Raw genomic sequence first — 23803 nt, forward strand, 5'->3', positions numbered from 1 at the left:
GACGCTCAACTGCAGTAAGTAGATTTTTTACTCAACATTTCTATTTCTGCGGGCTAAAAAAAAGTACGTATAGTGATAACTTTAGTGTCAGGAAGTGTCTTAGTGGTAAGTCTATTTTATGCCATGCGCTTATGTGTCGATTTTTACTAACCCCTCTCCCCCCTCTTTTTCACCATCGTCACAAAATGTCAGACAACTCCTAAAATGACGTCACTCTTCAGCCAATCTCCTCCCCCCCCCCCCCGAATATCATTTTAAAACAAAATTAAACAGCAATATTTTTCTTAAATATTACCGGACCTGGGGACATGCCTAAGTATGATGATCAAACTTTTTTTTTTACAATTGACAAACATCACCGACAATGACGAATAAATGCACTAATTTGATACGAAGCATCAATGCGTGTAAAGCTTTCTGGCCCCTATCCTCCTCGACACCTATTGTTACAAAAGTACAACACCCCTCCCAATTACTGTTTGCTAGTGATCTTGCAATAAGTGTACTACGATCAGGCAATATGGAAGTAGCTTACCTGTATATGTTCCGATAAAACACTCTGTTGAATCCTCTCCAACAGTATACCATCATATAAGTTTAGGTATGCTTGATACTCAATCCAAAATATACCATTGTATCAGCATAATATTTCCTTACAAAAGAGATAAATCCCCAATAACAATCTTGTGTATTATAATAATTTCATTGTATAACTTCCCTTTGCAATATATATAAACCATATAATCCTACCATTATTGTATCCCCTTTTTCATCGGACGATTACACCCCTTTGTAATAGCTTTATCACCCCCCATATTTTATGACATCATTGACTCATCAATATGTGACATGATTCAGATGTTGTAATGTGTCTGTCGAGGACACACAGGAGCCCAGAGGCGTAGCGACCAATCCCGGCGCCTGGGGACAAACTTTTGATTTGCACCCCCCCCCCCCCCCACCCCACCCCCCTCAAACTGTTTATAATGCAAAAACTGCAGCTAAAATGACATTTTAATTTGTTTTTACAACCCATTTTGGCGCCCCCTAAGGTCGGCGCCCGGGGACATATGTACCCCTCTGCCCCCCCCCCCCCATCGCTACGCCTCGGCAGGAGCCAATTATTTCTAAACAATGTGTTCTCCTCATTCGCAGAGATCATGGAAGCTGGTGGGAAACTGGTCACGTGGTGTAGGCAGATGATCGCTGACCCTAATTTTCCAAATTTTGAGCAGTTTGAGGACGGGGTTGTTCCATATACCCTGGATGGACCAGAAGAGAGCCGAGTGGAGGAAGATGACGAATATTCTAGAACTCTGCATGAGTACACTCTATACTTCCAACCTAATGAAGTCGCTGGGAAAGATTACAAGACATGGAAAGCGCGTTTACGAAACGCACTCAGAAAAAGTAATTACATTGAACGGCTGAAAGATTTAGATGAATTAACTGGCCCGACTCCTCATATGGTTTGTAAATTTAAGAGGCAATCTGCTAGTTATGATCATTCTTCATCTATCGATGAATTGGGCGATTCGAATTCGGGTCAAGATTATGAGATGGTGAGTGAAGACAGTCAATCGTGGGAACGGAGCCAGGAATTTCAGGAGGGGATGGACGTGGCACCATCATGGCCACAAACTTCTGACCATCTGATAAATGGACATGGGGACGTGGCACCATCCTGGCCACAAACTTCTGACCATCCGATAAATGGCCATGGCGTCGTGGCACCATCCTGGCCACAAACTTCTGACCATCCGATAAATGGCCATGGGGGCGTGGCGCCATCCTGGCCCCAAACTTCTGACCATGTGATAAATGGACATGGGGGCGTGGCGCCATCCTGGCCACAAACCTCTGACCATCCGATAAATGGCCATGGGGAAGTTGACCAAACCTGGCCACAAAATTTTGAAAATATGAATGGGCTTGTGGCTCATGATGAACTCTTGCCACACACCTATACCCCTCTAGACAAGCCTGCGGATCTTGAAACTCTTTTAACATCTCAATCAATCGAACAACGAATACAAACCTTATTCGACAAACGGATGCATCAAACGGAGGCCACTCCAGAGCCCCTATTGATTATTGATGTTCTCTACGACAGCCCGAACAAAAACGTCAAGACATTCACCTTGAAGGCGGATGTCCCTCAATGCCATCTTTTCGCGCAAACTGTACACGACCAAACCCTGCAAAGAAAAATCCAAGGCGACCGACAAGAAATCCAATTTGAACTGCCAGACTTAAAGTCTGTGCCAGACATATCTAAAAAAATTCAAAAGTAAAATCGAAAAAGTTTTGGACAATTTTACCACAGGCGTCTCCATCAAATACCACAATCATAACATCTACGTCCAGCGTCGCTGTAGCCCGCCTGTTTCTTTTTCTGATGACGTCTCTAAGACCGAATCACTTAAACGGAAGACAGGCGCGGAGGAATTCGATCTCATCTTCGACTACAAAGAGTTCCTCAATTCTCTAGTCCATCACATGCAGCACCCCGACTCCCCCGCGCCCAAAGATTACACCCTTGTTATCGTAGCTGGCAAGTATCTGGCGCATGATACCAGCCCCATGCGGAGAGTCCCGATACATTTTAAGATTCGCCATCTGTATGCCTCGCATGATCTCAACGATTGTTCGGAGAGGAGAGGCGATGTCTTCGACTTCAGCAGCTTTTTTTCTACCATGGATTCACTTGATAAAGAGATCAAGGCAGCCAAAGATCGAGAGAAGTGTTTGAACAAGTAGATCTAGCTACTTGTGTTAGCGATGTTTGGGAAGGAGATGGTGGTTTTACTTACACAGGTGTTTGTTGTATCACTTACGTAGGTGTTCGTGTTGATACTTAAATAGGTGTCGGTGTTTATGTTTAAGTGTTGTTGTTTTTTTTTTGTATCTGTGTTTTTTGATTAAATAGGTGTCAGTGTTTTTTTTGTTTAAATAGGCTTCAGTGTTTTTGTTTAGGTGTTTTTTTTTGTTTTTTTTTTAAATAGGTGTCGGTGGTTATTTTTTGTTTAAATCGGTGTTGGTGTTCTTTTTGTTTAAGTCGGTGTTGGTGTTTTTATTTTGGTGTTGGTTTTATCCACTAAACATAGGTGTTGGTATTGATAATTAAATTGGTGTTGGTGTTTTTGATTATATGTGTAGTTCTTGGTAAACGGAGTTTCACAGTGTGTGTTAAAAATCATGTAATGTAAATTTTTTTTAAAAATCACATAAAACAAATATTAAATTGTGTTTATATATTTTTTTTAATATGTTGGTGCACGTTAGCATATGTTTATTTTTATCAAATAAAATGAGGAATTTAAAACCATATGTTTTTAATCTTAAATTATTTATGAAAAAGAAATCACTGCGTGGCAAATAATGCATACTCGGCCTGTATGTAACACGTCTATAAACATATTTATATTGCAAACACATACTACGTTTGTTATGAGCAGAAAGATCTGGAATGAATTCTTCAGATAGTAAATCTAGGCAATAGGAAAAAGAAGACTAAATTTAACACAACCATAAAAAATTTAGATCACGTATTATATCGGAGAACTGAAAGTTAAAATTGATTTATAAATGAATTAATTTAAAAAAAAGGGGGTGGGGAGCTGCCTTTCTTTTAAGACTTATATAGCAATTTTATCTAGACCGTTTAAATGTGAAGCTAAAAGGAAATTCCCGATCACACATTTTTTCCCATTATTTTTATAAAGCACTAAATTTAGCCGCTGACGTAATTAGCGTGAACTCCCATGTTAAACGGAATTCCCGAAATACCAAGAAACGAGAATTCTCTTGGTTAACACAGAGATTGTTTATTTCGAATAGAGTTGGTTGCTAAGGTAATTTATGACCTTTATAATTTACATAACTATATATGTTTATTTATAACGAATTAAGTTTATAAATTCTGCTCTTTTAGCGTGTACACGTATGGTCGATTTATTTCGTGATAGCTGATAGGCAAGTGATAAGCGATAGGCAAGTGATAGGCATAGGTCTAGTCTACGTTCAGCCCTCGCACTGTAGTGTAGTCTAAATTGCTGATAAAATGAAATGGTGGATACAGAAACTAAGCTTAAATCTTGCTAAAAACATAAACATAACGAGTTCACCAACACTTGTGCCCAGGGGCAGCGCAAAATGGGGGTGGGGGGTGATGGAGTGGTCGGAAGTACCGGATGACACCATTTAAGGGGGTGACACCAAGACGAAAAAAATGCAGTGTTTTCAAAGAAAATAATTGTTGGCTATTTACATTAATAAATTGCTACAGAAAATGTATCATTAAAAAGAGATTTGAAAGAGGTGTGTGTCAGAGGGTGGGAGTGGGGAGAGGGTGACACCATGAGACAAAAGTTCAATTCGCAGTGATAACAAAGCTTATTTGAGTAGGCGTAACAGGCTGATAAAAGCAGAAAATGTCATGAAGCGTATAAAAATATGCGTGTTCATTAAAACATATATATATATATATATATATATATATATATATATATATATATATATATATATATATATATATATATATAATTTAGTGGCGGGGAGCGGTGACACCCGAACCCACCGCACCGGGTGGCACCCGACACTGCTTGTACGTATTATATTATAATTAAAGGCTATATAATTTATATAACGTATTTTGAATCACCCACCTACACCATGAAATAATAAAACAAATTAAGAAACCAGTCCTTAGCGATCTGAAAAGCCACATCACAGTACCACATTAATTTTGTGATGTTCTTAACATGTATAGAATCATATGAGAATTTGATTATATTAGAAGCAAAATGTTCTTGTTAGAAACAGTTGATAAATCTTGAATTTTGCTAAATGTAAAAAAAAAAAAGGTTCAAGCCTATAGTATTAGCTTACTCAATTCAACAAGTGAAATTTACAGAAATTGTACAAAAGACGAGAACAATAAAAATCAAATTATATCCCACCTGTTATCTCATATAACTCAATATAACAAAAGTATAAACCACCCAGCTCAATGTCGTGTTATAATATGTGCACAATCCCTAACAGCACAATTATTTATCTAAATTGCGAAACTCTAAACATCATGTCATTTAACTACATTATGTGTATTGTTTTGGGAGGGGAGGGGCGACAAAACGGGCATCACCAAATCTAGTGACGTCACTGTATTTTGTTTTCACCTGTTTGGTTCGCACCATGTTATTTATCTATCATACCGCCCCACCCCATCCACACACCCACAAAGAAAAATAAATAGGTTAGAATTCGACAAAGTTATTAAGGAATCACATGCATTTGTTCTTACAAGTTTAATGGTAGTCTAACTTAGGTGAAGTTAGGTTAGGTTTGTCTGTCGCCACTCCTGGGACATAGGCAGAGTTTCTTCCAGGCATCCCTTCGGGGGGGGGGGGAGGGGGGGGCTTAGCCCCCCGAAAAAAGTCTACCGCCCCCCCCCCCGAACGAAAGGAAATTTATATAATTTATATAGAAAATTTATACTTTTAACAGTGTCCGCCCCCCCCCCCCCCCCGAAGAAAGTCTACCGCCCCTCCCCCCCCCCCCCACCCGAAAATTTCAAGTGCCCCGCCGGAGAAAAAAGTCTGGAAGAAACACTGAAACACTGGACATAGGCCGCTGACAAGAGCTTTCCAGGTGTCTCTGTCCTGGGCTAGTCTCTCCAACTGTCCCCGTTGCTGGTCGCTCAATTATTTAATTAATAAAAATTATTTAGAATGAAAGTCAAAATAATTTTAATTAATAAAATAACTGAGTGACCAGCAACGGCTATATGAGAAAAAAAGTTTTCACTCCTTGACCTCCAACAAGCTGATTTCATGAATAGAGAGGACATTGATTTGATGGTGAACCTTTAGTTTACCTCGCTCAGACGTAACGATTTAGGTCGTAACACGTTACACCCCCAGACGTCCATTGTCACACACACACACAAACTCCCACACGGATACTGAAACACACACACACACACAGGCTGCAGAGGCGTAGCGATGGGGGGGGGGGGCAGGGGGTACATATGTCCCCGGGCGCCGACCTTAGGGGGCGCCAAAATGGGTTGTAAAAAAAAAATTAAAGTATCATTTTAGCTGCATTTTTCATTATAAGTAGTTTGAGTGGGAGGGTGGGGTGCAAATCAAAAGTTTGAGGGAGGGGGGAGGGGATGCAAATCAAAAGTTTGAGGGGGGGGGTGCAAATTGAAAATTTGCTCCGGAGGGGGGGGGGGGCGCCAAATTGAAATTTTGTCCCCGGGCACAGGCTCACATACTGGTACTTACACTCACAAACTCCCACACATATACTTAAAAACTCACACAAACTCACGTACTTATACTTACACTCAGACACACAAACTCACATACTGTTACTTAAACCCTCACACGCACACACAGACTCACATGCTGATAGATGAATAGCATACACGTACATAAACTCATATACTTGTACTAAAATTTATCCTTAACTTATAAATTTATACTTTGAAATTTAGAGGCGGAGTTGGTATAATTATAGTTATATCAATCTCCAACACGTTGGTTACAATCGCTCACATCATTTTGCGAAAGACGGTCGTACTCTATTTCGTTCTGCAAGGACTTTGAAAACACATAGAAATTAATTGTTATGTTCTCTATACCATGTATTTGGAACTTTGATGGTACGCCACATGGCGAAACAAATCTACACCCAGAAAGAAGGAGTCACTACTCGTCATGTATGGCATCAATACGCCGAGCTAGCTAATGTTGATAGTGTTTCGTTTATTGTTGGACTTACAATTTATTAGGTATTTTCATATTTTAGTTTTTAAATTAAAAGAAGTAATTAATTGATTTAATTAATTCATGGTAAAATGGGAAATTGATCCACAAATTTCTACTATAATTCGCATTTTAACGGGAAATTATGGTTCAATTAGAACTATTAATTCTCGGTTTAAAGGGAAGTTAATTAATTAATTTCCACCCCATGTTTCGCTCAAGGGCTGATGTCGGGTGTTTTATTTGTTGCAGAAGTATGGCAGACGACAGCAAATTAACATTGCCAAGATGGCTAGCTAAAATGTTGACCAGTGGTCAATGTCCAGGCCTAGAGATGCTAGATCCTGACCAACTGACTTTTAAAATCCCGTGGCAGAACCAAAAAAGTGGCGGGCTGAAACCAGAGAGCGACGACGCCATTTTCCTTCAAGCCTGGGCTACACATAGAAACTACAAGCAGACAGATCCGAAAATATGGAAACAAAATTTCCGGTGCGCGTTGAATAAATGTAAAAAAGAAATAGAAAAATTAGAACAAAAAGAACAGGGAAGTAAATTAGCTTACAGGATTTACAAATTTAAAAGAAATTTCTTCGAAGATTTTGACCACACTGAAGAAATCACCGAAGAGCATATTCCGGATAACCCTGAAGGCGACCAAGCTATTTCAGAAATAGATTTCCAATCTTATCAAAGCGGAGATTTAAGTGTTGATTCCTTCTTTAGTTCTTCATATTGTGATCTCGACGAGGAAATGGACACGTCTTGTTTAACGTTAACAAATGAAGGTCGAGAGATCAGCCGAGAATTTGTTTCCGAATCCGAAGATTCGAACACGTCCGCTAGGGATGTCACGATGATCATGGACGCGGAGGTCATGTACGATGTCCCCCATCAACTAGTTCTGACCAAGCAGATCTTTTCCAACACACCCCTCTGTGATATTTTTTATGAGCCTGACAGTGCTACGTTCGCGGGTGACGGGTCGTGCTTACTTCAACTTCCAGGGGTGGAAGCTCTTCAATTTTCTCCCAAGTACAAAAAAGAACTCTACAGAAGGCTGAGCGATTTGTCTCAGGGAGTGAAAATTAAATACCAAAACGACGACATTTATGTCCAAAGAAAATGTCGAATGCGTGTGTATTGTACGGACGGTTTTGTACAATCTGTGTCTCTGCCTGCCTCAGATTGCGAGTTTACACAGGTCTTCAGTTACAGCCAATTTCTTATACAGCTGAAGCAACACACAGACGACGACACTCAACCTATCCCAAAAGATTATTTTGTTCTTGCATTTGGTAACAACGTAATACCAGGCGACAACCGTCCGATGCGAAACGTCATCGTTGCCGTGAGAATACGTCACTCTCTAGCCGCCACAGAGCTGAACAAATGGGTCAGTCAACAGGAGCGGATTCCAGATCCGTTAAATTCCAACTTGGACTCTGTTGACAACGTTGTTAACTTTTTCCAGAACCTGCATCTAACAGAACCCAACTTGAATCAGAACCTGCATCTAACAGAACCCAACCCGGCTCAGATGACTATCGATTCAGCTCGTGTAAACGAAATACCATTGCAAGTCCGAGCTAACACATTGCCACTACTCTCCATAGAAGTCTACTACGATGTTCCACACAAGCAAGTACTTGCTGAATACTTATCAACACCTCAGTGGAAGATATTGTATGACTGTATTGCCACTCCAGCAGTCAGAGAACGTATTGGTCCAGAGAATGGAGAAGGTTGCCTGACTTTACCGTCCGTTAATATCCTGTCGCAACCGAGTAAACACAAAGAAAAAATAGCCGAACGTCTCAAAAATTTGGCGCGCGGGTTCAGCATCAAGTATGAAAATGACGATATCTACATAGAACGAAGATGTCCGATTCGAATCTTCATTTCAGACGGCGCCACTACATCGATGAAATTAGACCGAAGACAAAACCGCCACGCCGATCCTCTTTTCGTCAAGGTTTTCGACTACCAACAATTCAAACTTGAAATGACTCGATGTGTAGCCAACCCAAGCCAACGGTGTCCTAAAGATCACGTTTTTGTGATAGTCGGTAACGACATTATTCACAACGACTCACGGCCATTCCGTAAATCGTGTCTCTATTTTAAGCTTCTTCACGTGCGGGCTGCAGTAGAGTGCAGCAAGTATCAATCTTCTGCACACTGGTTGCCAGAGGCTGAGTACTCGTTGCCACAACTTGATCAATCCCTCGTGGCATTCTAGTTATCAATCCCTCGTGGGAATATAGTTATCAATCCCTCGAAACAGTTTATCAATCCCTCGTGACAATGTAGTTATCAATTCCTTGTGGCAATTTAGTTATCAATCCCTCGTGGGAATAGAGCTACAATAAAACTGATCATGAATAAGAGATTCTATTTTTAAAAAGCTTGAATCAACATAACAACTTGGATTTGGTGGAATCATGGTCAAATCGCACGAAATAATTCACAAACACAAAGTCATCGGTCCGTTCTGGTCAATTCGCCTGTGTCATCGTTCGCACTTCAAATTTGCTAACATTCCAAGTAACCTGTTGGGACTGCTAAGTGTGCAAATAATGATTGTTAACCTTCTCGCACTACTTACGATTGACAATACAAAGTACACACATCGAGCTGACTGTATAAACATGTGTTTGTTCCCTGCCTTGCTTTAAGTGTTGGTCATGCTTGAATTACGTTTTTATTTAAACTTAGCTTGCCAAAATAAAAACAAAATGTCTGACAGTTTTTTTCGCCTCAAACGTTCCAGCTTCGCTGTAAACGAATCAGTGCAATTTTTAAATAAACAATCTGCATCCCAGTTTTTGTACTTTTTGTTGTAACAGTTGATTAGTAATAAAAACACGAAAATCGTATCCGACTATGTTTCAATGTTTAAAGAGAATGAAGTACTTTTTTTTTCATCATAGTCACATTTTGTTACTTCGCTTACGACCCGGCCCAGAGCCAGGTACTCATCAAAGCTGAGGTCTAATAAGCTCTACCACTAGACCACATTGTTTCTAATCAAGTTTTTTAATGTTTCCTCTTATAAAAACAGATATTCTTATACACCTTTCCTCACATATCACCTCAAGTAGGAGGGAGTCAAATGATTTTTTTAAAAATCACGAATGAATGACCCCTAGAGGACCAAGTGAGAGGTGATGGATAATTTTAGTTAGGTCCTGTCCCAGGTCTGACACCCCCCCCCCCCCCCAACCTACCAATAATTGACCATCGCCCGTACGGCATGGTCAAGTGTTCGGTTACTACGCCCATGATCTTGATCTGGGGTCGAGATAGCATAACGTCCCTAAGTCAATCCAGCTCTGATGGGTACCTAACACACTTAGCCGACCCAGCTCTGATGGGTACCTAACTCACTGAGTGCATCCAGCTCTGATGGGTACCTAACTCACTTTGGTAAAAGGCGAGACAGCTGGGCATAGTGCTGACCATATTATCCCTTCATATGCCGAGGTCAAGAAACATATGAACTCCACTTCATCAGCCGTAGGTCTATGGACCATAAAGCTTGAAAGGGGAGCTTAACTCTTACTAACCCTTCATACAATTCGTTTTCAATTTCAACCGCATCAAATCTATCGGCAAGTTGCCATCTTTTAATGTTCTTTACTTAAAAAATCACAATTATCCCAAGCACGGTGATGCAAAGTATAGGTCTAGATCTAATAAACTATTAACCCAGCGGTAGGTAGCAAATCATTTTGGAGTGGGCCTCATTTAAATGTGACAAGGAAGGAAAAACCTATTCGTAACCGAGCTAAATATAGCAAGCTTAAGCCTTGTAGGGGAAATCAATGACGTGGTAGTTGGTTATTATGTCAATGATAGTAAACATGTGCCTTTATCGTGTGGGTAGTTTAAGTCATGTATGATATTGTATGTGTGATATTCTTATCTAAGTGTTGGATTTTTTCTTTATTTAATCATCACGTAAAAAACGAAGAGTTTCGTTACTCAGGACTTGAAAAAAAAAAACCATCGAAAAAGAAAAAAATGGCTTGAAATGAAGTGACAAAATTCCCACCGTCAGAAAAAGCACCAGGGATAAGTAAAAAAATTTAAACTGAGGTTTACTAAAAAAATAACTCTCCGTGTGTATACGGCACAGAGCCTCATACGTGGATGTTTGGTGTATATTTCAGGACAACGAATTTAAGTGCATGTTTTATTGAATTGTTTTCTAGCTGATTCAGATTGTAAAGATAGTATTATAGGTATGTATTGTAGATAAACGAAGTCTTAGGGATATTTAATTGTTGCATAATTTCTCGAGTTACGTCAACCGTGTTTGTATTAAATATTTTTATCCGGGATCGAGGCATTTACAACTTACAGGGGAGGGGGAAGGGCGGACAAATATTTCTAGTGGAAGAGCAGTGGACGTGCTCCGGGGGATGGGTGGAGGTGGAGAAGTGGACGGGAGAGTCTAACAGTGTTACTAGATCGGGGAGTCACGAGTCTAAATATCTCAGTACGTGAGGAAATGCTTTATTTATAAAGTCAGTTCTAGAGTCAGTTCTTAAGTCAGTTCTAATGTCAGTTGTAGAGTCAGTTCTAAAGTCAGTTCTAATGTCAGTTGTAGAGTCAGTTGTAGAATCAGTTGTAGAGTCAGTTCTAAAGTCAGTTCTAGAGTCAGTTGTAGAGTCAGTTGTAGAGTCAGTTGTAGAATCAGTTGTAGAGTCAGTTTTAAAGTCAGTTCTAGAGTCAGTTATAGAGTCAGTTGTAGAGTCAGTTCTAAAGTCAGTTCTAGAGTCAGTTCTAAAGTCAGTTCTAGAGTCAGTTGTAGAATCAGTTGTAGAATCAGTTCTAAAGTCAGTTCTAGAGTCAGTTGTAGAGTCAGTTGTTGAGTCAGTTCTAAAGTCATTTCTAGAGTCAGTTCTAGAGTCAGTTGTAGAGTCAGTTCTAAAGTCAATTCTGGAGTCAGTTCTAGAGTCAGTTCTAAAGTCAGTTCTAGAGTCAGTTGTAGAGTCAGTTCTAAAGTCAATTCTGGAGTCAGTTCTAGAGTCAGTTCTAAAGTCAGTTCTAAAGTCAGTTCTAAAGTCAGTTCTAAAGTCAGTTCTAAAGTCAATTCTGGAGTCAGTTCTAGAGTCAGTTCTAAAGTCAATTCTGGAGTCAGTTCTAGAGTCAGTTCTAAAGTCAGTTCTAAAGTCAGTTCTAAAGTCAGTTCTAAAGTCAATTCTGGAGTCAGTTCTAGAGTCAGTTATAAAGTCAATTCTGGGGTCAGTTCTAGAGTCAGTTCTAAAGTCAGTTCTAAAGTCAGTTCTAAAGTCAGTTCTAAAGTCAGTTCTAGAGTCTGTTCTGGAGTCAGTTTTAGAGTCAGTTCTAGAGTCAGTTCTAGAGTCAGTTCTGGAGTCAGTGCAGTGGAATTGTATACTGGCCAGTTTATACCCTGCATGTGTTTCTCTCAACGTGTTAGAGCGTAGCTGCGACCTTAAAGTGGTGTATAGCTGTGACCTTATAGTGTTGTATGGCTGTGACCTTATAGTGTTGTATGGCTGTGACCTTAAAGTGTTGTATAGCTGTGACCTTATAGTGTTGTCAAGTTGTGACCATATAGTGTTGTATAGCTGTAACCTTACAGTGTTGTATAGCTGTGACCTTGTGGTGTTGTATAGCTGTGACCTTGTGGTGTTGTATAGCTGTGACCTTACAGTGTTGTATAGCTGTGACCTTATAGTGTTGTATGGCTGTGACCTTATAGTGTTGTATGGCTGTGACCTTAATGTGTTGTATAGTTGTGACATTACAGTGTTGTATAGCTGTGACCTTGAAGTGTTGTATAGCTGTGACCTTGAAGTGTTGTATAGCTGTGACCTTGAAGTGTTGTATAGCTGTGACCTTATAGTGTTATATAGCTGTGACCTTAATGTGTTGTATAGTTGTGACATTACAGTGTTGTATAGCTGTGACCTTGAAGTGTTGTATAGCTGTGACCTTATAGTGTTGTGTAGCTGTGACCTTACAGTGTTGTATAACTCTGACCGTACAGTGTTGTATGGCTGTGACATTACAGTGTTGTATAGCTGTGACCTTGTGGTGTTGTATAGCTGTGACCTTGAAACGTTGTATAGCTGTGACCTTACAGTGTTGTATAACTCTGACCGTACAGTGTTGTATGGCTGTGACATTAAAGTGTTGTATAGCTGTGACATTACAGTGCTGTATTCGTGAGACGAGAAGATTAAACACTCACATAAACACGATAGGACCTATATGTGTGTATGCGTGTTTTAGATGGTCGGATTTGACACTTCTCGATTATTTATACAAACACATTCATGAAGCAATAATGTCCAATAACGATAACCTAACTTTAACATTAATCCTAATTATGACCCATGATCTAACACCAGATAAACATAAAAATAATAATGACCCCAAGCCCACCATGATGGATAGCAAATCAGATTAGGATTAATTTATCGTCAAGACAATGCAAACATTATTAAAACTTGGATTAGTGTACGGCGAATAGGTAAGAATCAAATTTCAATAACAAATCCAAAACTCCAGCTTAAAATTTGATGTTTTCTTTGTTGTTGCAGAAGTATGGCAGACGACAGCAAATTAACATTGCCCAGATGGCTAGCTAAAATGTTGACCAGTGGTCAATATCCAGGCCTAGAGATGCTAGATCCTGACCAACTGACTTTTAAAATCCCGTGGCAGAACCAAAAAAGTGGCGGGCTGAAACCAGAGAGCGATGACACCATTTTCCTGCGAGCTTGGGCCACGCATAAAAACTACAAGGGGACAGATCCGAAAATATGGAAACAAAATTTCAGTTGTGCTTTGAACAAATTTCGTAAAGACGTTCAGCTGGTAAGGAAGGAAAAGAATTACAGGATTTATAAGTTTTTGAGTTATCCTTCACTGGAAAATGAGGACTTGCAGTGCTGTACTCGGAAGAGAAAGTGCCAGAAAGAATCAGAGGACGGAAAGTGTGGGATAGAAGAACCAGTTGGGGAATATGTGCAAGAAGACCATGCTTTATCGGAAATTTCCGGAAATGATTTATTTTGTAGCCTCCCCGCACGTACGACTATATCGCGTAATTGGGAAGTTCCAGATATTGGCGTGCAAACTTCGGATACCAACTTGCCCGCGGATCTTGACGGTCTAGAGGGTTTGTCCGGGTTCCCGACGATGGAGGTGGAGGTGAGATACGACCTGAGCCACACAGTGGTTCAAACAGTTAACATACCATCAGGGGTTCCCCACTGCCAGATATTTTATGACCCGCGTCAACCTGAAGGTGTGACCGATACTGGGAGTTCTCAGGAGTTTCAAATTTCTCTACCGACGCCAAACTCTTGCGACAAAAAAAGCCAAGATCACATGATGGACATTCTTAAAGATTTTTATAAGGGGGTTCGAATAAAATACCAGGAAGACGACATTTACATTGAGAGAAAATGTACAATTCATGTTTTCTACTCCGATGGTGTTTTCAAATCTGAGCGTTTGACTCTGAATAGGCAGAAGTCTGATTCAGCGAGTGAAGAAGATTTCAAGTTGGTGTTTGATTTTAAAGATTTCCTAGAGAAGCTGGAGAGATACAAAAGAAACAGACACGAACCTTATCCTAAAGATTATTTTATCTTGACGCTGGGTAACGAAATAGTCCCAGGTGACGCTCAACCAATGAAACACGTGCTCGTGGCCTTGAGAGTACGTCACGTGCAGGCCGCCTACTATCTTTTCAATACAGCCAGGTTACACACACAACTGCCAAGACCGCTCCGATCAGATTTTGATTCCATCGATACCCTCCTGGAGATATTTAAAAACATCAAACTGCGTGAAGATCAACCGCAGAAGAAGATGAAGCCAACGTTAAACCTCAATGACAGGGATGCTAGTTTGTTACGAAAGTTGGAGGGTAGCAGTAACACACCGTCTTCATTTGGCTGTCCCCTTGATGCTGTCGGGGTATCAGACCAACACACGACACACTCTGTCCTCTCTGTATTAACACCAGCTACTGAAACTTCGACACCATCTCTCCCTTTGATGCACGTCCAGGTCTACTATCGAAGTATCAAAAACCCCGTCATTGACATCGAAGTATCTAGTCCCTCCTGCAAGATTTTCTACGACAATGTCAAGGCCAATCCTGTACCGGATGTCTGGGGGCCTGATGCGGGGGAGTTTTCTATTCCTCTTCCACAACTCGAATCTTTACCAGTATGTTCAAAAACAAGACCAACACTGCAATCATATCTCTCCAACTTTGCAAGAGGTCTAAGTTTAAGGTACAAGGACGACGACATTTACGTAGAGCGAAGGAGCAACGTCTGTGTGTTTTATTGGGATGGGGCTTCACAGTCTAAAAAATTAACACGTAGAAAAGGTAGAAGCGCCAAGCCCGTGTACGAAAAAGGTTTTGACTTCGCGGCGTTCAGAGCAAAGCTGGAAAGGTGTGCTGACGACAGTAGCATTCCTACCCCTAGAGATCATTTTTATTTGGTTATTGGTATGGATATCGTGCACGATGACCTGAGACCTCTACGTGACGCTGGTGTTTGGGTAAAAGTAAGAAATATGAAGGCTGCCTTATATGGTGAGCTTTACAGGTGTGTTCCTGATAAGATACCTGGCCCATTGAGTTCACTTACAGGTTCTATAGAATCTGCAGCACAAAATGGCAGTCTAGAATCGCCCTTACAAAATGGAAGTCTTATGTCGCCCTCACAAAATGGAAGTCTTATCTCGCCCTCACAAAATGGAAGTCTTATGTCGCCTTCACAAAATGGAAGTCTTATGTCGCCCTCACAAAATGGAAGTCTTATGTCGACTTCACAAAATGGAAGTCTTATGTCGCCCTCACAAAATGGAAGTCTTATGTCGCCCTTACAAAATGGAAGTCTTATCTCGCCCTCACAAAATGGAAGTCTTATGTCGACTTCACAAAATGGAAGTCTTATGTCGCTCTCACAAAATGGAAGTCTTATGTCGCCCTCACAAAATGAAAGTCTTATGTTGCCCTCACAAAATGGAAGTCTTATGTCGCCCTCACAAAATGAAAGTCTTATGTCGCCCTCACAAAATGGAAGTCTTATGTCGCCCTCACAAAATGGAAGTCTTATGTCGCCCTCACAAAATGGAAGTCTAATGTCGCACTCACAAAATGGAAGTCTTATGTCGCCCTCACAAAATGGAAGTCTTATGTCGCCCTCACAAAATGGATGTCTTATGTCGCCCTCACAAAATGGAAGTCTTATGTCGCCCTCACAAAATGGAAGTTTTGTATCGCCCCCAGAAAATGGCAATTCCATATCGTCGTCACAAAATGGAACTCCTGTATCGACCTCAAAAAATGAAAATACTATGTCACAAAATGGCAGCTCGGAAGACTTCAGGAAAGCAAATGTTTTCAGTTTGCTCTGATATGACGACTAAACGTAACCACAATAATCAGGTAAAACAACGAAATTAATATTATAGTTTCTAATCTGTTGATAGTAATAACAATAATAATAATGATAATAATATTGATAATAATAATAATAATAATAATAATAATAATAATAATAATAATAATAATAATAATAATAATAATAATAAAAATATAATAATAATAATAATAATAATAATAATAATAATAATAATAATAATGAAGAATCCACGTTTTTTCATCGTGTTTTTTTTTAATACCAATATTAAATTACCGTGAAATGGTAAGTTCATCTGACTTGCTGCCCTCAACTCATGGCAACAATAGCTATATTTAGTTCAACCACCCTTTACTGCCCACATTTATCACGCTCATTACATAACAAAACTTAGGATCAAAACAGAAAGCCGACAAGGTTCAAAGGCTGTCATTGACGCATAACGTCAACAACACAAAATATGTTCGGACAATGACTAATGAGGGAGGCCGACCAGAGAATAGCCTACGGCAAAATGTGCCTAAATTTCTTTTATAATTAACATTTCTACCGCGTATTTAACTAAATATGTAACAAAAGTTGAGATTGTTGTGTTAATTATCTTAGAGTATTTTTACTTACAATTGTTATAAATCATAATGCTTTTAACGTCTATAAAAAATTTATGCTATCAAAAAATACAACCCACAACAATAAACACACAAAGTTTTACACTTCTTAACAAATTAATAAAAATATTTCTAAAAAGATTTTTGTGACTTTTTTTCTGTGACTTTATTTCTGTGACTTTTTTTCCGATAAAATTTTTCCACTGTGACTTTTTTTCTGTGACTTTTTTTCCTAGCAAAAACTGTGACTTTTTTTCTGTGTTTTTTTTTCCTGTGACTTTTTTTCCGTTTACCGTCCTGAAACACTTAACAGGAGCGGTATTTTCCGATATCTATTTTAAGCAAGTTAGCTCTAAAAATAGAGCTATATTTTCCCCCTTGGTTTTCTTTTGGTATCGAAAAAGTATTTAAGCCTAAGCATTTTTTCTAATGATACAATCGTAAGTATGAATACCATTTACTGTTAAATAAAAAAAAGGTATATCTATTCTAGTAAATATACCTATAACTAAACAATATAAATGTTCCCATAATATATTAGATCAGTTTAAGTTCTGTAAAGTATAAATGCTTGTTTAAATAGTTTTAATAATTAATTTATAAAAGAATCGATTCTGTTTTTATTGAAAAAAACCTGCTGGGAACCGAATACGTTCCTTGATTGAAGTACCAAGTCCCGAAGACTAAATCATTAGTAAGAAAAAAAACTGTTGTAGAATCTAGATTCTAGAAGTCTAGATCTAAAGTAACAATAGTTATCATTTCGATAATTTCATATCCCTCATCAAATTAATTTTTTTGGTAAAATCACGATATAGCGTCGGTTATTATTCCGGAACTGTACAGCAGTAAAAAACAGTAAAACCATGGCGTAGTCTGTCGAGCCGTTCAGGAAACCACCGGAAATACTGTAAACCATCATTTATTTGCCGCTATATTATTTTTAATACATAATGTTTAAAAATGTGCAAGGATTGATTTTAGTTGCATTTTAAATACTGTTTTGCTAATTATTTTGTATTTCTAATTATTTTAAGTGTATGTGCTAATTATTGCTGCTACTAACTAAACATTATTCTAGTTATTCTTACTACTTTTAACTTTAGTTAATCTAATCGTCTTATTTACTAACAGAACAAGAGCTGGTTGTCGCAAAAATCTTCTGCAGGTTTTTTCTGTTTCTTAAAAAAAAAAAAAATTAATTACTACACTCGAGTTTATTAATAATATTTAGATTTTCTATCTGTTATTAATTTTCTGTCAATTAAACTGTAAATTAAGTTAAAACATTAATTTAATGCACTTGACTTTATTTTTATTTCACCGGTCAAATAAACTATGGTTTACAGTAACGAATGTTACCGAAACTCAACGAACATTACCCGATAATTTCCGACGCTATATCGTGATTTTACCATTTTTTTATCTAAGTTGAAGACTGAAGGTATGTTTTAGTTACATGTATAGATCTAGAATCTAGCTAGCTAGAGACTAGACCTAGATTCTTAGATCTAATTGTTTGTAGACCTCTACTCTAGAGATTAGAGATCTAGAAATCTAGATCTAGAATCTAGTTGTAGTAACTACACTCACTACAGACTACAGAGACTAGATCTAGAGACTACAATTAACAACACTACAGTACACTGTACTGTACAGTAACTTCTGATTTTAGTTTTAGTGATTTAGGTAGATCTAGATCTGGATCTAGATCTAGTAGAATCTAGATCTAGTACTAATAGTACAATTACAATACTTATAAACTTCTTAAGGACTTAAATTAATTACTAATTAGGCCTAAGTAAGTAAGTAATAACTTAATAATAATAAGTAAACACCAGTCCCTTAGATTTTATCCTAATATATAAAAGCCCAAGTGCGCACTTCTCTCTCTCTCTCTGTCAGCAAAATATTTTCGCCGGACATCACATCAGAATCTGCAGCGATATATGAAGAACTTTATACGGACTTTTGTTGAAAATAATATGTTAGATGTTTTAAATGTATAAACACAATTTTATTTAAAGAAGAAAAATAAAAAATAATGGCGTATTTGAATGTAGAAAAACAATTTTAATTATGCAACCGGAAAAATGTTTATACTTGGGACAAGAACGCATTTAACAATGACGTCGCTTATTGCTTACACTAAAAAAAAAGAGCACGAAACTGATGACATCATCTTCCGAGTTTAGAATGAAATAAAGAAATGAACTATTTCATTTAAATATGATTTAGAACTAGATTGTACGTACGCTATGAAATGTATACAATACGATTTTCTCGGCCTAAACTTTTATAAGTTTTTACTTTATCTATTTAAATTCTAGATATAGATCTAGATCCTCGATTCTAGATCTAGACTAGATCTACGGAAAAGCTAGACGTAGACGCTAAGATCAGGATTTAGACTAGAATCCAGATCTAGATCTATCTACTAAAAACAACAGAACTACCATTGAACAGTCGGGTTTTTAAAGAAATCATTTAAGTCTCTTAATTTTAAGTCTCTTAATCAGCGAGTGCATTTAATATGGCATGGTTACCGATAAATAAATGAACTATTTCATTTAAATCTATAGATCTATTCATAAAAACCTAATATAAATAAATCACTTTAAAAACAAGAAGAATACTGTGGAATAGCCAAGTTTGTAACGGAATCATTTAAGTCACTTAATCAGTGTGTGCCTGTGTTATGTTAAATGTGTCGGATTTTTAGCTAATTAGTTATTTCTTTGCTTTGTCAGTAATATCGTTCAGCGTGTAGTAATGCACATTGCGTTTTGACCAATAACTATTTTATAAATTACTTTTCTAAAACAAGTTCAACATTTTAAAATATATATATAGGCCTATAATTCACGTGAAATGGGTACCGATGGCTAGTATAAGAGAAAAAACAACTTGGGAAAAGTGAGATGGAAAATGTGAACTGAATGATAGCTGATTAAAAAGGACATTCTATTTAAAATTTTACCTGATATTTTTGTTCTATGCGAATTTTAAATGGTAATTGACTACTAATTGTCGTAATTGACGTGAACTACTAATTAACTAACCTTTTATGACTTATGCATAGCCTAATTAATATTATTTATTTAAAAATTACTAGATCTATTACACACACTAGTATAGATTTAAATAGAGTGCATAATGATTTTGATCATCTGCTACCTACCTACGTATCAGAGAGCCTAAAAGCTAAACTAAACTTAAACCATAATATTTTTTTTAATGAAAATATAACGCAATAAAAATTAGCACTGCTCTCTTAATCTATATTATACTATACCTCACTCCCCAGTCACTTTAAAATATAAATGCTTTCATTATCGTAAGATATTATTCCCAGTCGTATTTAGCATGAAATGACAGCCGACTGGGAATAGCTGTATTGGGACTATTCACAGTCGGCTAGGGATAGCCCCAATACGGTTATTCACAGTCAGCTGGGAATAGCCTTGGGCATTATAAATACTAGTTCTGCTGGATTCTAAATATTATTCATTAGGCTAATCAAACTAGATTTCTAAGGCTAATTTTAATATTCATTCAAATTATCATTTTCATTTGGCCTAATCACTGTATCCAGCCCAAATTCTAATCAAATCATTCAAGATTCAAGCAGTCACTTGGGTTGTTGGACTTGGGTGGTTCCAGTCTTTTGACCTAAACACGCTAGTTATAGAAAGTTGTTTGCATATCCTACTTTGCAAAGCCTACTATGGCTTAATCATAAGTAGTTGAACTGAGCTATTATTTTAAAAAATACATCTTTTTTAAGAAAATATATAAAAGAAAAATTCACGTTTTTGTTACTGTTTACCTTTGTTGTGAATTCCATTATGATGCACTTTAATTAAATTGACTCAAGAGCAGCACAATATTCTAGCCTAAATCATTCAAATACATTATTTCCTTTACTCTTTGTAGATTATCAATCATGGATGAGGGTAATCTCGATATCACCAAATGGTTCGTCAAGATAATCCGTAGCAAGCAGTGCCCTGGTCTAAGGATGGTTGATGAGAAAAGGTTCCAAATACCCTGGATGAACCAAAAGAGTAGACAATGGAAACAAAACCAAAGTGACTCACAAATCTTCAAGCTGTGGGCTGCACATAAATATGGCTTTAAAGACGGCGATGTCGAAGACCTACCAAAATGGAAAACAAACCTTCGATGTGCAATAAACAAAAGCAAAGGCATTCAAAGGATTAAAGAGCAGGACAATAAAACAGGGGATAACCAGTATATTATGTGCCAATTTACAGCTGACTCTATAAATTACATGTTGGGACCTGGAGAAAACGCAATAGATGGAGCGCATTTTGCTAACACTTTAAGTTCACCTATAGGGTCAAGTACACCACATCCTATAAGAACCAACTCTAATGTCTCAGCATCTAGTTCATCTACCCTTTCCACCAGCGACTATTTCTCCCAGTCAGACTCACAAGACCCGACTGGTTATAATATACCTTTACCGGTTCTAGACGAAGCTGTAAATTATTTGAATAGTGATACTCCCAATATTTCCAGTGACAGTTTTGATCTCTTAGACTATTTAGAAACAAGTCAAATGGGCTCTCCTGCTTTAGGCTTTAACATTCCTTGTGATGAACAAATGGATACCTTGGATTCCAATCTGGTTTGTCCAAGTTTGCAGGCTGTTAGTGGAACTTTACCTGAACTGTATCAACAAGTTGGCTGTGAAACCTTAGCTCAAACAAACAAACAAGTTGGTCATGGAAATTCACCTCAACCTTATCAACAAGGTAGAGCCCCTGGCAACCAGAATCAAACTCTGGTTAATGGTGCTAGCTACCCACAAAATGTTGGTTTAACTGATGGAGCAAGCTACCAGCAAAATGCTGGTGTTACTAATGGTGCTAGCTACCCACAAAATGCTGGTGTTACTAATGGTGCTAGCTACCCACAAAATGCTGGTGTTACTAATGGTGCTGGCTACCCACAAAATGTTGGTTTAACCAATGGTTTGGACCAGTCACAGAATGTTAACATGCCAGATAATACCCTGATGAGCCAACCACCAGCTGCTGCCATTACCCCTGAGCCGTGGATGATTCTTGAAGTAGCCTATGATACCCCGTCACGACCTGTAATGAGTGTTTCAGTTAACGAACAGAAATGTAGAATATTCTGTGGTCACTATAACCACCCTGTTGTTCAAAATTTGGCTAATCCTTACCCAGATGAGTGGGCGGTTGAGCTGCCTCATATAAAATCCTTAGACGACTTTCCTGACAAAAATAAAGATAAGATTATGAGAATGTTGGACAATTTTGAAAGAGGTATTGTTCTTCAGAACGTACATGGGGACATTTGGGTTGAGCGTAGAAGCCATTTAATAACATTCTATACAGACAGCAAGACTCATTGTACTCCAGTACCTCGGAAAAAGCACTCCAATGAGCAAACTATTCACACAAAAATTTTTGATTACCAGAAATTTTTAAAAGATTTGAATGATTACACTTGTGATACAACTCTTAGCTGCCCTAAGGATTATGTCCTTCTGACTTTGGGAAATGAGTATAAATTAAATGTCGCCAGCCCTCTATCTAAAGTTTTAGTTAACATTAAAGTACGCCATCTCCAAGCTTCAAAAGACCTGTCTGTCATCTCTGGGGGAGATAATTCAGCTAATCCTATGTTTTCAAATCCTGACTCATTCGATAGGATTGCTGAAAATTTTAAAAATATAGACCTAAATAAGTAGACTACTCAACAAAATTGTGTTTTTAAAAAAAAAATTATTTAAGATTATAGAAATGCAAACTAGAATGAGCTATACATAGTATAAAGCTTTATATAAAACTAGAAAAAAAGCATTATTATTTTTCCATGTTCAGTGATAATTGTTTAAATGTAAAACTGGTCTGGGTTTTTTATGTCATCATCTACTTCCCCATCCTTGCTTAGTACACTCTCTAGATTCATAAAGTGATGCAGATTTAAACCCAGTGCAGTGATTTGATATTTTTTTTTAAATTACCATTGACAATGTAGAGTAAGTGTTACCAAATGTTTTACATGGATTTCCAATTAAACCTATGTCAAGATCCATCTCAGTATTAAGTGAAATAGCAGTTTGTTCTTTGCTATTGTGCACTTAAAAAATAAAAATAAAATTGATTTTGAATTTTAAAAAAAGCACAACATACAAATTCGTACATTTTTACACAGGCTTCCTTGATTTCAACATACATTTTATAAACTTCAACCGAGCTCTCAGCTCAAACCAACAGATTTTTATCTTAACCCTTCAGGGGCCATTCGTGATATCACCTGGTTTAATCCGTAATGCATGACCCATCCAGCACCATCTGATATTATGTTTTGTTTAAAATATATATCCAACTCATAATTCCTTACAAGATAAAAAAGTTTGTACAACAAAATGCATGGTCAAGTCAAATCCCAAAAAAGATACATTTTTTTTCGTGTTAGGTAACTTTTTTTTGTGTTAAAAGGAAATAATATATAAATATAAGTTTTGGTGATATCGCATTATTAGTTTGTCTCAATGATTTTTATATGTAAAGTGCTTTCATGTATAAAAAATATTTAACTGTGTGTGTATAATTATATATATATATATATATATATATATATATATATATATATATATATATATATATATATATATATATATATATATATATATATATATATATATATATATATATATATATAAAGAGAGCGAGTGAGAGACATTTAATATATATTTTAATTCTAAAATAAGCCAATTCATTTCATTGCCTTGATTAAATGTTTGAGCTATTTGTTATCTTATTTAATGTTAAATTGATTAAATGTAGTTTTAACACCGTAATGGTGTTAATATTATTTTTGGATAAACTTGCAAGTTCATCATTTGTTTAAAATATTTTCTTAATGAGAAGTAAATCAGAAGTTTACCTTTGTTGGTTGATGGGAATTAATTCAATTTTTAAAATAATATTTT

General features: G+C 37.4%; 2 protein-coding genes across 2 annotated transcripts; both read left to right on the forward strand.

The window, feature by feature from the left end:
- The first annotated feature begins 6 nt into the window (after positions 1 to 6).
- Positions 7 to 3200, forward strand: LOC131955272 (uncharacterized). Its single transcript, XM_059319313.1, has 2 exons — positions 7 to 14; positions 1156 to 3200. The coding sequence occupies exon 2, from the start codon at positions 1161 to 1163 to the stop codon at positions 2292 to 2294; it is 1134 nt and encodes a 377-aa protein (XP_059175296.1). The 5' UTR covers positions 7 to 14; positions 1156 to 1160; the 3' UTR covers positions 2295 to 3200.
- A 593-nt stretch (positions 3201 to 3793) lies between these two features.
- LOC131955267 (uncharacterized) lies at positions 3794 to 23410 on the forward strand. The gene is made up of 3 exons (XM_059319307.1): positions 3794 to 3854; positions 13352 to 16138; positions 20746 to 23410. The coding sequence occupies exons 2-3, from the start codon at positions 13356 to 13358 to the stop codon at positions 22553 to 22555; spliced, it is 4593 nt and encodes a 1530-aa protein (XP_059175290.1). The 5' UTR covers positions 3794 to 3854; positions 13352 to 13355; the 3' UTR covers positions 22556 to 23410.
- The last annotated feature ends 393 nt before the right edge of the window (positions 23411 to 23803 follow it).

This window comes from Physella acuta, unplaced genomic scaffold (assembly GCF_028476545.2).
Source record: "Physella acuta isolate Inbredline_101_S28 unplaced genomic scaffold, ASM2847654v3 ptg001061l, whole genome shotgun sequence".
In the NCBI taxonomy this organism is placed as follows: Eukaryota; Metazoa; Mollusca; class Gastropoda; family Physidae; genus Physella; species Physella acuta.

Bases quoted from the DNA above. Each gene is read 5' to 3' on its own strand.
- LOC131955272 (XM_059319313.1), top strand. From the start codon at position 1,161: ATGGAAGCTGGTGGGAAACTGGTCACGTGGTGTAGGCAGATGATCGCT.
- LOC131955267 (XM_059319307.1), top strand. From the start codon at position 13,356: ATGGCAGACGACAGCAAATTAACATTGCCCAGATGGCTAGCTAAAATG. The intron at 16,139-20,745 runs GTCACAAAATGG...TACTCTTTGTAG, and splicing joins TCAAAAAATGAAAATACTAT to ATTATCAATCATGGATGAGG.